Below are 17445 nucleotides of genomic sequence, written 5' to 3' on the forward strand. Positions count from 1 at the left end.
CTATTTTTAACTCTTTTACTTTTTCCATCATTACTCCTTTTATTTGGTTTGGAAACCACTGCAGCGTCCCCATTGGCTACATCTGTCTTATTCTCCTCAGACAGTACTGAGGGAACAAACCCTACTCCCTGGATTTGTTCTTGGCAGCTCACATCTGTCACCTTGGTAGCTGGTTCAGTAACAGCAGAATCCTTGACTGTGATTGTTTTGTTCTCGCCAAGAGCCCCAAGCTCAAAAGAATTAGCCTCAGTACTTCTACCCTTTTGCTCAACTACTTCCACTGTGGGTGTCTCTGACATATGTGAAAACAAAGGGTCATGATTTATGGGAAAAGTGAGTGCTAATTCCTTGTTTTGATGGGGAGTACTACCAGCATCTCCATCCTTCCCTACAAAAGGTGGGTTAAGGCTTTCTTTCTTGCTCTCTAATCTCTCCTGCTGTGTGGAATAATTGTTTTTAAACTTTTTGTTTTTGCCTTCATTGCCTCTTTTTTTAGGCTTCTCAGAAATCCAGTGAGCTGCCTCATGATCCATCGAAGGAACCTTTCCTTCCTTGCTCTGGTTACCAACCCCCATATCTCTGGCTACTGTTCCTCCTCCTGTTTTAGCACCAGAAGTCTGAGTCATGCCTGACCCACTTTCCATGGGAATCAATACTTGCAAGGTGCCTGCCACCCTGGGGTCTTCTGTTTCCTTAGGCTCCCCTATCACCATTGCCTCAGTAAGATCAGGCGTGGTCCCTGGTTGCCCTGAAGAAGCTAGCCCCAGTTCCTCACTTTTATTCCCAGTGACCACTGTTTCAGTTTTAGGGGTTGGCTCACTTGGCACAAGAACAGCTTTGCCATCTTTCTGGCTGTCCAGAAGAAATGGCAGCTCAGACCTTGCTCTTCCCTTTCCAGAACTCACCCTCACTTTCCCAGCACTTCCTCTACCTTTCCTGCTTTTGCCATCACCTGCCATTTTCTTAAATCGTTCATTCCTTAACTCTGGGACCTGAATAAACTCTTTGTCCTGCTGTTCAGAAGCAAAAATACTGATTTCTTGGTTTTGCTTTGGAAAAACTTTCTTTAATTCTTTAACCTCTTCAGCTCCTTTGAGAAACTCTTTCTGTTTGTCATTCAGCAGTTTAGTCATTTTACTCTCATCATTTCCTTCTTTTAGACTTCTGTCTAATGAACTACTTGCTGTCAAAGTGGATATCAAATTAGGCAGTTCCTTTGAAACTCCACCCATAGTTTCTTGGTCAAAGATAGAAGAGCAGCCTTCTTTGTGTCTAATCTCTAAAGGACTTTCTATTTTGCCTGCAGAAACTTCCATCAGGGGACCTTTCAGATTGAGAGAGCCTACTGTTTGGCTTTTATCCAGAGTCTGTAGGTGAGGTTCTGGCTGTAGTTCACATTCATCTTGCTGCAAGGATTTCTTGTCTAGGCTCTGTTGTACTGACTTGTTACCTTTGACTTCTGCCTCTACACTCAGATTGGATTGAGAATTTATTCCAATTTTGGGGAGTTCTTCCAAAGGACACAAAGGAACACTGAGACTTTCTGAGGCAAAATGATCAGCTACCAGTTTGGCTGCTCTAGAGTCAACTCCACATTTGTTTTTCAAGATTTCTCTGGACCCCAGTCCACATTCTGGGCCCTCTGTGGTAAAGTGGCTGGGAAGAACACTTGATTTTTGTAGGTCAGTTACAAAATGATGACCTTGAGGTTTGTCTGCATTTTCATCATCCCAAGGTCCCCCAACAGGGGGTTGAGGATTTCTTTTCGGTTTTGGTTTCTTCTTTTTTTTCTTCATCAACACTGGTGTACTCTCTATATCCCAGGCCTCCCTGCCAAGATCCCTCTGGGGTTCAAGGGCATCAACATGAATAGTTTTCCTTTGGTTTCCAGACTCACCACAGGAAGATGAACCAGAGACCCAACCCAACTCAGACAAAGAACAGGAGCCCAGCCCAGGGTCAAAAGTCTTCCATGGAGAAGAGCCTCCCAGCTGCTCAGGACGGGTCCTGGCAGGTCTAGGCCGGGAGGACCTGCGGTCACTGGGTCTGCATACTTGTTTGGCTTGTGTAGGAGGGGTACCTGCAATACATGAAGCTGGCTAAAATTCCAAAAAAAAAAAAATCTCCTTGTTATTGTTTCTTTAAAAAGACACTCATTTAGTGACTCATTTAAGTAGTCTATTTTCACCAACCCACATACTATTTCACTTAGGAAAACAGCTTTTTCCAAAACATTTCTCACCTTAAATGAGATTAGCAAATATTTAACAAAGATCATCATCTCAGGTAAAGACTTTTTTCATACATATTTACAAAATATTTGTAAAGAAATTCAACAGATTTTCTAACTCCTATAAATAATTACTGCCTATAAATCTCACCTGACACTTATTTATATTTGTCATTATTTCTAATAGGTACAAATTTCCAGTTCTACAACAAGGTGGTAATTGTTCTTGGTGACATTTATTAATTAGCTGAATGAAATATATATGATTTTGAGTTCATGATACTAAAATTCTGTCACCAATATTATACAAACTTCTTGCCAAACTAACCAGACTGATTCTGGGAAACAGACCAGAAGCACCAAACTTAAGCTACCAGGGGAAAAAAGAAAAAATACAGAATTAGTATTTTGGCCAGAGAAAAATCCTATCATTCCCGAAACAGAACATCCTACTTTAAAAGACAAATGTTTTAGATTTCAGTGTTCTGTTTCAAAATGCACTTTTCCAAAAGACAGAAAAATATAAATAATTCCAAGTAAGGTAATGAATTAAATAAATTACGATGACCACCACCTGGAAATTTCAGGAAGTCAACTGATTCAGCCTTTTGCTTTCAACTCATTGCAGTATGGATCCAAAATCCTTGAAAGAATCCCATTAACAGCAGGTCCAGGACAGCTCTTGTCCAGTCTGACCCAATGAAATGACTTCAAAGAATATTAAATAGTTTAAAATACTTAAATAGTACCTTTTGTTCTTGTTTTTATTTCTCTAATGTCCTGGAAATCCTAGCTCTTATTTAACACCTCAGGTCAATTATGCCCTCAAAAAATGTTTGCTTTTTAGTTCTCTACAGATTTTATAACATTTAAAAGTTGGCAATTAATCTATTTCATTCAATTTTAATATAAATCTTTGGTTTCAGAGTTCATGCCTGGGAACTTTTCTTGCCACCCGGGCTATAATATAATAGGAACAAGAATACAGATTTAAATACCTATGGTGCTTTAGCATGGGGTATTTTGTAAACAATAAGGAGCTGATAAATCTTTAATAATGTGTTGTTACTAAAACAACAATGAAAACATCAAACATTTATTTAGCTCCTAATTGGCCGAAGCAATGTATGTATAAAGAACTAGAGAGCTAAGTGAAATAATTCATGTTTCCTGTTGTCCAGTTTATGGTCTAGTCACAGTTATAGAAAAGTAAGCAGAGAATTATTAAGTTGATAATCATATGGTAAGCTTCTTGCTTACCATCAAAAACATACAAAATTCACAAAATAGCCAAACTTTAAGTTAGAAAGTATCTTGGAGTAGTGGTTCTCAAAGTTTAATGTATGAAACAATTATCTAAGGAAATTCTTAAAATGCTTATTATTATTCTGAAGGTCTGAGGTAGAACTCAAGATTCTGTACTTCTAAAAGGCTCCCAGGCATGCAGATTTCATGGTGAGTCATGAAATATACTGAAGTAGTTAGAATTTACAGATGCCTAGGTTCAGTCAATTTATTAATTCTAGCTGAATAAACTGAGATAAAGTAAAGTCAAAAGATATGCCTAAGATCATGCAGGACAGAACAGTGAACAGCTGAACTGGATTAAAATTGAGACATCTTTGAGTTGATTATTTGAAAATATGTAACAAGTTGACTTTCTGCTAAATAAGACAAAATCTAAGAAAGACAACTGACTTCATAAAAGATATTACTGATTACCACCATACAACTAGGGGCACTATCTATCACCACCAATCTATCGCTCTGAGCTTCAAAGCGTCTACTTTGTTTTCCTTATTTACCAGAGGTCTCCGAAGAATATTCAGAACATTGATTATTGGATGGTTTCTCTTGCTCCGGCTTCTCTAACACAGAATCCTCGGATGTTGGCAAGTTGTCTTTTTGGCCCACAGCTGTGACTGGTTCTAAAGGTAACAGTAAAAACCACAAAAGTTTCAGAGAAGGATTATTATAGCTATTTCTCCACCTTTTAGAAATTGGAAATTGGTTTTTGAGAAATGAGCGACGCTCATCTGAGTGTCAATGAGCGTCAATGAGCGACGCTCAGCAGAGAAATGGAATGGTAGTTGTATGGTGGAAAGAAAGTAGAGTTGGGAGGGTCATTTTTTGGATAGGAAAAACAACAAATACTCTGTTGGTGGAAATGATTTAATGAAAGGAAATTTTTTTGGTGAGAAGCAAGACAGGTGAGAAAGTAGGCAAAAAGAGATGGTATTGAGTCCAAATAGGAGAGGTTGGGTTTAATTAGGACCAGAGAAAGTTTACTTATAGTAACAGAGTCTATGGCTACAGATGGAAACAGTGAGGTAGAGGAGATAGTGGCCATTGTGAATGATCTCTTTTATTGCTTCAATTGTAAGTAAAACAGGAAGGTCAGCAAAGAACAGCAGGATGGAGAAAGTATTAAAAGCTGCAGAAGGGTAAAGGTGAGGAGCTGTCTGAGAGAAGATATGTGTATAGACTTGCAAAGTTATAATGCAACTATCTTTATTTCATTTCGTGTGACTTCTATCCCTTGCCCCTTAGAAGACTATAGCCTAGGAGACAGAAATACTCAGCTTAAATGTAAACCCATACCTGGTGAAATCCCCAAAGCAGGTGCAGCTGATTGTCCCTTATGTTGGAGAAATTCTATTTGGGAATCCTCACTTATTTCTTCCACATTCTGTGCAACTTCCACGTCCTTTACTGGAACTGATGCAACCTCTGTTTCAGAGGGCAGTGCAACATCCTTGGCTAGAGTCACACTGTTGTCCAGATTCATCTCTCTTCCAGGAGACAGAGGCACATCCTTAGGCAGGATTACCTCTGTTTGTGGAGGTAGAGGAACATCCTTGGCCAGGGCTATTTCTGTTTCTTGGGTGAGAACCATATCCTTACCCAGGGTCAATTCAAGAGGTGGAACCATGTCCTTGACTGGGGTCACTTCTGTTTTTGGAGATGGAGCCATGTCCTTGACTGGAGCTACCTCTGTTTCTATGGGTAGTGCCACATTGTTGGTCAAGACCATCTTGGTTTCTGGGGTCAACACCACATCCCCAGTTAGAGCCACCTCTGTTTCTGAAGACAAGGTTGTCTCCTTGCCTGAGGATTTTTCAGTGGTTGATATAACATCTTTATCCAGTGCCACTTCTATTTCTGAGAGTGATAACACACCCATGGCTGGGACCATCTCTTTATCTGTGGGTGGTATCATGCCCTCAGCTGGGGTCAAATCCATTTGCATAGGTGGTATCCTCTCTGTTTCTTTGACTAGTATTACATCCTTGGCTGGTGCTACCTCTATTTCTGTGGGCAGTCCCATGCCCTTGGCTGATGACACATCTTTTTCTGTAGGCAATATGACATCCTGAACAGCAGTCTTCTCTGGTTCTATGGGTAGGCCCATGTCCTTGACTAGAGTTATGTTTGAGTCAATGGATGATTCCATGTCCTTGGCTAGTGCCACATCTGATTTGGTAAGTGGTTCCATGTCTTTAGCCACTGTCACCTCTGTTTCTGTGGATGGTGCCACGTCTTTGGCTGGTACAATCAATGTTTCACCAGAGGGTGTCATATCAACAGCCTTCAGTCCCATTGTTTCCAATGCTTTTGTTGGTGTCCTCTCTTCTGGTGATGCCATTTCTACCTCCTCAACTGGCACTAGGGGATATAAATTTAAAAATTTAGGACCCATCATTGTATGTTCATAGTTTTGCACTCAAAATTTACTTTCTTAGAGCCTAGGAGTATCTGATTTTTGCAACCTTAACTGAAAAGCTGTCAAATTAATGTACCTTATGTTTTTAATGCTTAGAACAACTGATTTTGGACAAACAAACAGTAGAGGAAAAGGGACAAAGGAGAGAGGGAAAAAAGGTTTAAAAAAATTACAGGTACACAATTTTAGAAAGGAAATCTGTGGGACATCAAAAAAAAAAAAAAAAAAACCCACAGAATTCTACATCTGCACTAAAGTAAAAAGGAATTTTCTTTGCCCACCAACTACAAATGGTGTAGTTCAACTATAACTTAATTCCTCCAGCTGTGAAATCAGTAATATAAGCTCATAAACATTTGTGATAGCTGTGAAATTTTTATCTATATGATGTTATATGCTATGAAAATATAAGTTTAATAATTTGTATTACTGATGTTGTGACCATTAACTGATAAAGAGAGCTTCCATATAATTTACCTGCTGTTGGTTGCAGAAGTTGGGTAGTAACCTCTGGGGAAGTGAAAGGTTCAGAATGTGGGGAGTTTGGGGTTTCCACAGACCACCCCTCAGGAGCAAAGGTGTCACATGGAAACAGACCTAATATGGGAACACAAACAAGTATGTTTTTGAAACTTGCTCAAATTGGAGGGGAAAAAAGGAATGACATTTAAAATCAGCTTTATATATTGTCATATGGGTATAGAGATAAATACCAATGAAAAACAAAGAAAGAAAGTTTTAAAAGAAAAGCTGTTGATATTCTACAGCTTTTGGATAATTGTTAATGGGCCTCAAAGTATGACTGTCTCCCTGCAGCACATGAGTCAACACTGATTACCTTCTATAGTGTATTACAAGGACTAAAAATACTAAAGATTGAGCAGTAGCTCCAAGATCATAATTGATATAAGATAATGTATAGTAAGAAATTGTGAACCTTAATTAATCTCCTCATTTGTAAAACCTCCTTTTTCAATATAGAAGATAATTTAGTGAAAATGCTTTATAAATTATTAAGAACTAGACAAATGTAAAAGACACAATAGGAGATTTACTATCACATGGTCTTTGCCAGTAAGATCATCACAATTCACCTAGAGAAGCAAAACAGACATATATTAAATATGTAGGGGCCTCCCTGGTGGTGCAAGGGATAAAGACAGCACTATCAAGCTGTCGCCAGCCACTGCAGCACTAGTTCATCCCTGACTAGCCAGGGAGCAACCCACATGGCACAGCAGTCCTCTCCTATCTCACCTGCTGCTCCCCTCAGCATTACATTTCAGTGGATCTGCCTGTTCTGCTCCCACTCTCTCTGGTTAATCCTCTTCTCCCCGCCCCCGCACCTCTGGCTTACACCCCAGTTCTTGTATGCATAAATAATCTTTTTAAAAAAATGTAAACTATATAGTATGAGCTGTTTTAAGAGTTTAAAAGCAAGTATGAGGACCAGAATAGTTACAGACGGTTTCAGAGAGAAGAAAGAGCAGGAATAGAGGAGAGAATAGTCAATTTCAAGAATAGAGAATAATGAGCATAGGAAAAAGTATGACGATATTAACAGGATAAGAGTATTTCTGGGACAAGATTAGTCTGATTCAAATAGATCTTGTCTACCAGAGAGGGAAAAATAGGATTAGCGCAGATAATAAAAGTATCAGAGAAATTTAGACATGAAGAGAAAAAGAAACAAGTTGTCTTTAAGATCTTAATCATGACACCAATATATTGAATTTAAAACAGGAACTCCAGGTGATCATTTAGCAGATATACGTAGAATGAACTTTAAAAGGGATTAGAGATCTGTTAGGAAACTACTATGGTGGTGTAGGTGATGGGCTTATGTTGCATAGAAGTAGAGAGAGCATAAAAGAAAAGAAAGATGCTGTAGAGAAAGAAATGAATGCAACTACATGACTCACTAGCTAGTGAGTGCAAAGAACAAGAAGGAGACAAAGTCAAAATCAACATCAGAAAACTAGGTGAATAGCATCAGTCAATTCATTTAATAACCTTCTCTCAGGAGACCTTCAGTTAAAAAAAAAAAAAAAAAAAAAAAGCATAGGTCCTTCCCTGGTGGCACAGTGGTTGAGCACTGGGCTGCGAAACTGCCTGCAGCCTCTACAGCGCCGGTTCAATCCCCGGCCACCGGCAAGGGTCCCACATGGCGCAACAGACCTCTCCTGCCGGGCCCGCTGCTCCCCTCAGCAGTGCATTTCTTCGTCAGTCTGCCTGTTCTGCTCTGCGCTCTGGCTCTGGTGAATTCTCTCACCCTCCCGAGCTTCTGACTGTACCCAGTGCGTGTATAAATAAATAAATAAATCTTTTAAAAAAAAAAAAAAAAAAGCAGCAAAAAGGCCTCCCTGGTGGCGCAAGGGGTTAAGCACCACACTATGAAGCAATCTGCAGCTGCCCAGGGAGAAATCCACATAGCGAGGCAGACCTCTCCTGTCTCGCCCGCTGTTCCCCTCAGCAGTGTATTTCAGTCAGTCTGCCTGTTCTGTTCCCCACTCTGTCTCTGGTGAATCCTCTCACACCTCTGCATCTCTGGCCTGCACCCCAGCTCTTGTATGCATAAATAAATCTGGGGGGGGAAAAAAAAAAAAAAAAGCAGCAAACCCAGAAAATCCTCCCCATTTTCTGTCCAAAGGATATAAATTCTTTTTCCTGGATATAGATTCTTATCAGTCCACAGAGGGTACCAAAGAAATCTGCAAACATACCCAACTCCAGTAGTTTCTCCCTAGTTATTTCCCTACAATATATCATTTTTGGAAGCCTAAAATTGCTTTCGTTTGTCCACTCTACAAATGTATTGTTCATTGTGGAAGATGTTAAATAAGCTGAAATTCTTTGCTACCACTTTCACTACTTTTCTCCCATGTGATGTATACTACATGCATCAATACTTTTTTTTTATTATTTTATTATTTTATTATTAATATGACTTCTTGTTAACAAGCCCAGCTGAGAACCTAAAATGGCTAGAAATTAAGTTTTGCCTCCCCTGGCCACATTCACATTAAATGTTTTATAAAACCAGGAATGAGGATACCACTTATTGATAACTAAGATCTGTTTAAAATGTTTACTATCTATCAGAGATTATGCTTTTACATAATTTTTTTTAAACACCACTGTGATAGATCCATTTTATAGATAAACAAGGTTTAAGGAGGATATAACTTGCCCATGGCATTTGCTAGTAAAATGTAGAGACAGAATCTGGTCCTAAGACATAAGATTCAAAATCCGAAGAGTCCCTGAGCAGCCCAAATTGTGAATTCTCTCCCTCTGATTAATCTTGACAGGGCCCTGTCACAGCCAAAGCCCCCAAACATGGCTTTATCTGGTGGCTAACTTCAGTGGTGATGGATGAAAGGCCCCATTAATTGTTTGGAGTTAAAGACTAAATCCAGATGGAGAAGTCATACCATAAGTGTTTTTCAGGGAATCATTTTGTTCTGAAAATGTTGAAGCATTAGTTGTTCCACCTGGGAGGAAGAGGAACTCTGACAGGCCATCATCATGGTGCATCTTAAAAGGATCTGGAAAAAGAAGGAATCCAAAACTCATTTCCAGTACTAGAAAGATTAACATTCCTTATTACCCTATAATAAATATTGATTAGTAACATGAGATAATATGTAACTATACATGGCAGAGAATCCATAAATTCACTAATTCATTTCTGTAAGTTAAAATTCTAAGCTACCACTTTGAATTACTTATGAGTTAATAATATGTAATCTTATGGTCTCCAAGATTTGATTATTTAAATCAGAAAGCCAACAAATGTATAAAACTAGGGCCTCCCTGGTAGCTCAAGGGGTTAAGTAAGCACCACACTGTGAAGCAGTCCAAAGCCTCTGCAGCACGAGTTCAATCCCCACTTGGCCAGGGAGCAAGCCACATGGCACAGCAGACCTCTCCTGTCTCGCCCACTGCTTCCCTCAGCAGTGTATTTCAGTCAGTCTGCCTGTTCTGTTCCCCATTCTGGCTCTGGTGAGTCCTCTCACCCCCCACATCTCTGGCCTGTACCCCAGCTCTTGTATGCATAAATAAATAAATCTCTAATATATATATATATATATTTTATAAACTGAAAGAACTAATGCTCAACTCTAAAATATACTAAGAGGTAAAAAATACAGAAGTAATTTAACTTTCAGAGTATATTTACATGGCAGATATTCATTTTAGGTTAATTTTAAAAGACAGAACAAGTGAAATAAAGATTCTTTCACCTATTGTGCACATCATGAAGAAAACTGCACTTCAAAAGCTGTCTGTTTGTGACAAGGTGAACAATCTTGAGAAGTAAAATAAACTCTAGACTCATGAGTTGGCATGAATAAAGAGACTGAAAATATCAGGTAAGCTCTTTCCCTTCTCACAAAAAAAAAAAAAAGAGCAAAGCAAGTAAGTCTAATGATAATTCTGCTAAGGAAGGCTCCTCAAAATTTAGCATACATTTGAATTATACTGAAGGCTTGTTAAAACAGAGATTTCTGGGCTCCCTGAAGGCTCCCGTAGCACCCTGTATTTCTAACTAGCTCCTTGATGGTGCTATGACTAATTCACTAAAGCACTTTGAATGTCAGAAGCAGATATATAAAAGCCCAGTCCTTTAGAGAATGTTTATTCTGTGGCTCTGATGCAACTGCATCAACTCCTTCTAGTAAGAGATTTCAGAACTAAGGGAGACAATGGCACTAGGGTATGTGAACAAGCAAAAGACAAAATAAGAAACTGTTGGGGGATGGAAGTGGCCTTATGCTGCATCTTCAGAACAGCAAGAGATCTGGAATATAAGGGATATGATAAACATTCATTCTCCCAAGTTTAAACTTGGTTTGGGGTAACTATTGCTTGCTTTGCCTCTTATACTTCCACTGAAGGAAAATTGGATGCTTAAAACATCAATAAGATTAATGGCTGTAATATTTACACATAGAATAGGAGATTGCTAAACCACTTGTAAAAATGGATGGTTTCTACAAAGTTCATTGCTTTTTCACTGGGTGTCTATGACATGGCAACCCTGTGTACTCTAAAAAATCCAAAGATATACAAGGTTAGAGTTGAGATATTTACTAGAGCTCTGGGTATATTTTAGTTCAAGTCAAGGAAGGTCTTCAACTGATAAATATTTAAAAGTAGAAATAAGAACTGAGTGATTAGGGGACAGAGGAAAGATTTTTTCTCTATTTATATGCTCTCCTTTAGTGATCTCATCTAATCTTATACTTTAAAATTCAACTGATATAATTATTAAATTATTATTTATCTTTTAAAAAAAGATTTATTTTTATTTATGCATACAAGAATTGGGGTGTATGCCAGAGGTGTGGGGGGTGGGGAATTAAGGATTCACCAGAGACAAAGTAGGGAGCAAAACAGGTGGATCTACTGAAATAGACTGCTGAGCAGCAGGCCAGACAGGAGAGATCTGCTGTGCATGTGGGTTAGCTCTCCGGCTGGGGATAAACTCATGTCACAGTGGCTGGAAATAAGATTTTAACCCCTGTGCCACCAGGGAGGCTCTAAATTACTATTTATTTAACTAATAATAATAACTCCTTTTTGAAGAATTAAGATTAAGGTGCTACTGATCATTTAGTCTCTAATGTACATGAGTTTCAGTTAATATACTCAAAACCGGTATGAAGGGAAAGAACTAGAGGGTCAAGTTCATCAAAAAAGGGTGAACAGAGAGGAAAAGGGCCAAATAAATGTTCATGATGTAATTATACCTTGGTTTTAAGTCACAGGCTATATTTAGGCTAAAATGCTTTATCTGAGGGGTAGTTGTGGCTTTCTCATGTTTATGTCATAGTTCACATAATAGCAGTCACAGGCAAGTCTGCACTTACCAGTCTGGATAGGATTTACCACTTGCTCAGGTTCAAAGCAAAAGTTTGTATTTTCTGGCCAGCCCTGGTTGTTCTGATATCCTTGGTAGGCCATTTTCTCTTCAAGGAATGCAGTTGGAGACCCTTAAAATAGAAACATGAAACAAAAGTTAAAAAGGTATGCAGTTTTCCCCTTTACTAGAGTTGAGTACAAAGTACTGAAGCTAGTAGAACTCAATCGTACCTAGCTAGTGCCTTTGAAGAAATTTTCTCTCAAAAAATATTTAAGAAAGAAGAAAATAAAGTACAGAAATGCCAGGCTGTAATCAGGATAAAAATACTTAAGGAGGCATTCTGGTTATGGATGCATGGAAAGATCAGTGGTATTAATTCACAAAAAATGTAAAATTGGGCAAAACTGTCAAAAGCAATCATTCCAAGGCATTAGAATTTCAAAAAAGCCAAATCTAAGTAAATGGAGAAATATAACATGTTCACAAATTGGAGAGTCAGTATTGTTATTGACTCCGGAGAGATGTTAGAATAGGTCTGAGGCTATTTTACAATCACAGTAATAAAACGTTTTCACGTAAGCATAATAAATCTGGGGACTTATTTTCCATTCCTGCAAGAATGGAACAGGTTAATATCTGTATCTCTAATTAAGATAATAATTTTTTAAAGATTTATTTTTATTTGTTTATTTTATTCATTTATACAAGCACTGGGTACAGTCAGAAGCACGGGAGGGTGAGAGAATTCACCAGAGCCAGAGCGGGGAGCAGAGCAGGCAGAAGGACTGAAGCACACTGCTGAGGGGAGCAGTGGGCGGCAGGAGAGGTCTGCGCGCCATGTGGGACCCTCCTCTGGTGGCCGGGGAGCAGCCGGGGATCGAACCGGAGCTGCAGAGGCTGCGGGCAGCTTCGCAACCCAGCGCTCTACCGCTGTGCCACCGGGGAAGCCCGATAATTTTTTTAATAATTAAAACATAGGCAAAATACCCAGTCCCTAAGAAACTTATGAAGGAGTTCACTGAAGGGTGAGTTAACATTGTAAATGTGAAAGCCTCCTGATCCTATGTGTCAAACAGAGCCTGTGGCACTGCCCTGTACACAATAAAAAAACTTCCTCAGCTTTAAGTTGTAAGAGAGGGACGATACCAATTCTTCCAGAGAGAGAGGAGAGTTTTTCCAAATTTTGGCAGTATTTATCAAAAGTGCCTTTAATAGAGATGTTCCACATATAGCCACACCCTATGTCAATTTTATTTATCTTTTTTTTTTTTTTTTTGAGAACATAACAGGCAGATTTATTGAAACACACTGCTAAGAGAAGCAGTGGGCGAGGGCGAGACAGGAGAGGTCTGCTGCCCTTATGTCAACTTTACATAAATGACCACAGTACAGAAGGTACTTATACTACTACAGAGGGTAAGTATACCTCCTGTTACAGTATAACTTGGGGCCAAGGAGAAGAGAAAAGCTTAGCAATACAGTTCAGATTTGGAGTATACTACCAGAGAGAATGAAACGTCCTGTAACGTGGTCTTATATATTCATCTCTAAGCTCCTCCAGAGGTTTAATACATTATCTCTAGCTCCTCAAAGCAATCCTCCTTTGGATCTCTCCCAATATCCTTTTCCAGTCCTTCAATTTTAAGAGAACCAACTATAAATGAAACAAGGAAGTCATCCAAAATGGACTGGGGTCAACTGGTTTAAATGTGTGGTTTGCTTTTCCATGGTATCTTGTGTACTCAACACTCTTTCAGCAGACACAGAGGGCCAATTTTTTGTGGACCACTTAGTTGTTTTTAAGACAATGCTGGATAACAAGTCTCAAGCAACAACAGAGTGAGGTATTTAGTAAAGTTCTCAGGAAAAAGACATGGTAGCCAGAGCTAATTACTGGTGATGGGCAACTCTGATTTAATAGAAGTATGATATATGAAATAATAAAAAAAAGAGAGAGAGTGAGGCTCTTCATTTCATTTTTCCCCAGCCAAACATTCACTCTTTCAATATATTTTAGCCTCTTTTCCTAACTGCTGTTTATTGCTGGTATATATGACTTGGGTTATTCACATGGAACTCAAGAAAGGAAAAACAAGAAGCACCAGTAAGAGCTAGTTACCTTATTTTATTCTAAATTATTATTTTCTTACAAGCAATACTAGTACAGTTCATAATTTGCATATTACTAAAAACAACCCCCCCAAAACACTGAATGTGTGAGCCCTTCTATTTCATCTTTGGCTCTTATGTTTTCCCCCCTAGTGGCAACCTTAGAACTTTAGAATTAAAGATACCTATACAGGATCATCCAGTTCAAAGCCCTGAAGTTTGTCCAGATCATCACTTATGTATATAAGAAGCTTACTATGCACCAGGCAATGTTCCAGGAATCAGAAATCCAACAGCAAACCAAGTGATGAAAGTCTTGCTCTCCTGGAGCTTTGATACTAATTACTTACACACTTGTGCTTGGTCACTATGAAAACAGACAAGTAAGTACTATTTTAATTGAGGGTTTAAAATATGCCCAACAATGCAAATCTTGGCAAGCCTGAGTTTTCACACCTAATACCTGCATTACCTACTTCATAAGGTTGAAGGAAGATAAATGAAAGTGTTTAAAATAGCATAAGAAACACTAATAGTCCTACAATAACTACTATGGATTAGGCAGAAAAAAGTTTATTTTTTAACAGCATTTTTCAGTGTTGCTACAGGAGTTTTCCAAAAGGCCCTTTAGGATATTAATCCATAATCACATATTTTCTTGTAATATTTTTTCTTTTAATTATTTATGCATACAAGAACTGGGATGTAGGCCAGTGGTACGGGGGATGAGAGGATTCACCAGAGAGAGTGGGGAGCAGAACAGGCAGATCTACTGAAATACAATGCTGAGGGGAGCAGCGGGTGAGACAGAAGAGATTGACTGCACCATGTAGGTTAGCTCCCTGGCCAGGGATTGAACTTATGCTGCAGTGGCTGTTGACAGTTTGGTATTGCTGAGATTTCACCCCTTACACCACCAGGGAGGCCCTAGTAATCACATATTTTCTTGTAAGTCTTTTTAAGAAGTTTAAAAATTTTTAGAACTTTTAAATATTCTATGTTTATCATTGAAAAATTCATTATTGGGCCTATAGGCAAAACACTACATGATATGCACATCAAAGACATATTTACAGACACATCACCCAAAGCAGTGATAGAGAAAGCAAAGATAAACAGCTGGGACTACATCAAATTAAAGAGCTTCTGCACAGCAAAAGAGACAATAACAAAAACAAAGAGAAACCCCACCGACTGGGAGAATATTTTGGCACACAACACTAATGATAAAGGACTGATCACAAAAATCTACAAAGAGCTGATGAGACTCCACAAAAACAAAGAAAATAATCCAGTCAAAAAATGGGCAGAAGAGCTAAAAAGAAACTTCTCTGAAGAGGAAATGCAGATGGCCAACAGGCATATGAAAAAATGTTCAACATCCCTTGTAATCAGGGAAATGCAAATCAAAACTACCATGAGATACCATCTTACACCAGTGAGAATGGCACATATTAAAAAAACTAGCAACAACAAATGTTGGCAAGGTTGTAGAGAAAAAGGAACTCTCCTGCACTGTTGGTGGGAGTGCAAACTGGTCCAACCACTATGGAGAGCTGTGTGGAGATTTCTGGACCTACTAAACATAGAGCTTCCATATGATCCAGCAATTCCACTCCTAGGTATTTACCCAAAGGACACAGAAACATCAATTCCAAAGAGCACCTGCACCCCTATGTTTATAGCAGCACTCTTTACAATAGCTAAGCTTTGGAAACAACCCAAATGCCCAAAAATAGATGACTGGATCAAGATGTGCTACATATACACTATGGAATATTACGCAGCATTCCAAAAAGATGAACACATGCAATTTGCAGCAACATGGATGGCGCTGGAAGGGATCATGCTCAGCGAAATAAGCCAGAAAGAAAAAGAAAAATACCGGATAGTCTCACTCATAGCAGGAATCTAGAAAATTTAAGTAAGGGACCAGGAAAAAGAATAACTATAAGAAAGTAAAAATAAAAATCAACAAACAACTATGAACCAGAGACACTCTATGGGGGGTGGAGGACAGGAGGGGAGGGATTGGGGTCAAAATAAGGGGTCGCAATTGTATGGGGAATATAAAAATAAAATTTATAATAAAAAAAGGAAAGAAAAATTCATTATTTTACATGCATTAATCCTGTTTCTCCAATTCACTAATATGTTTCTTTAGAAAATAAAGACTGTGCTTTTACTTTGCCTCTTCATAATGCCTAACTCACTGCATGGCACAGAATAGCATTTAATAAATAAATTGCTATCAAAATTACCGCAAGGTTATTATTTTGGACTGGATGATTCACACTGTATGCTGAGTTTTATGGAACGTCATTTACATTTAGTATAAAAAGCAGGGCCTTCCTGGTGACGCGGGGGGTTAGGACTCAATCTATGAAGCTATCACCAGCTGCTGCAGCATGAGTTCGATCCCCGACTGGGGGGCGGCCCATGTGGCGCAGCAGACCTCTCCTGACTTGCCTGCTGCTCCCCTCAGCAGTGTGTTTCAGTCATTCTGCCTGTTCTGTTCCCCACTCCGTCTCTGGTGAGTTCTCTCACTCCCACATTTCTGGCCTGCACCCCAGTTCTTCTACACAGAAACAAATAAATCTTAAAAAAAAAAAAAGGCATCAGGAATCTTAGAGTAATTTAAACAAAAGCTTATCTTTTCTAAAATAAATTTTAAAGACAGTCATTTTGTTTGCATTTTTCACCCTTTCGTTAAAAAGAAAAAAAAAAAAACATTGTTAGACATGTGAGTACATTTCTTCACACATTCTGGAGAAAGAACACAATCTCTGATTTTAAGATGCAAAAAGGCCTCGGTTATCCTCCCTCCACAGTGGTGCTACATACAGCACAGCCTAGAGCAACTCTCAGGAGCAATGGTCAAAACGGTCAGCCTCTGGTCAACTGTATTATTAATGAGCATGTTTGATAGAAGCTCCCCAAATCCCCATTAAATGCTATGACCTAGATTTCCTTCTTAAAACTACACAATGGAAGTAAACAAACCCCCTTGCAGGAACAGGCTTCAAACAAATTTTGTGTTAATTGCAATGTACTCATAGAGTTAATTGCAGTAAAAGAATCAAAGTTCCAAATAAGAAGTAAACTTATACAATGCAAAGGAAACAACCGTAGATACCTTGGTTTCCCATAAAAGTAGAATGGGAAAAACAGCGTCAGTTTCTATTTTTGTGCAATTGAAGGAATTTAACAGAGAAGGCAAGTGGCTAAATAGTAAAAATATTAATTAATCAAGTAGTATTATCTACATATTAATGCCAGACTAATTCTGTCGGTAAGATCCACTCCAACTTCAAGAAAGGCCAATTTATTATATAGCCCACATAAATACAAGCTCTTTGGGATCCTTAATAATCCTGTCAAAAGATTTATTGAGGTATAACTGACATTCATTAGCTAGTGAAGGTCTACAGCACAAGAAAATGAATATATTTGTCACCTCTAAAAGTTTCCTCATTTTAAGCATGAAAAGTTATGCTGATACCAAATGGCTTA

General features: G+C 38.6%; 1 protein-coding gene across 5 annotated transcripts in view; it reads right to left on the minus strand.

The window, feature by feature from the left end:
• The window catches only part of MAP4 (microtubule associated protein 4), a 165857-nt gene that overhangs the window by 41615 nt on the left and 106797 nt on the right, over positions 1–17445 (minus strand). For all 5 annotated transcript variants that reach the window (XM_054693843.1, XM_054693840.1, XM_054693845.1 and 2 more), the window contains exons 4-8: positions 11831–11953; positions 9389–9502; positions 6432–6551; positions 4832–5896; positions 4036–4158 (exon numbers count right to left, since the gene is read on the minus strand). In XM_054693843.1, coding sequence (XP_054549818.1) covers positions 4036–4158; positions 4832–5896; positions 6432–6551; positions 9389–9502; positions 11831–11953 — 1545 coding nt within the window. The remainder of the gene's footprint in view (positions 1–4035; positions 4159–4831; positions 5897–6431; positions 6552–9388; positions 9503–11830; positions 11954–17445) is intronic.

Source organism: Talpa occidentalis, unplaced genomic scaffold (assembly GCF_014898055.3).
Source record: "Talpa occidentalis isolate TD23 unplaced genomic scaffold, MPIMG_talOcc4v2.1 talOcc4.10, whole genome shotgun sequence".
NCBI classification, from domain to species: domain Eukaryota; kingdom Metazoa; phylum Chordata; class Mammalia; order Eulipotyphla; family Talpidae; genus Talpa; species Talpa occidentalis.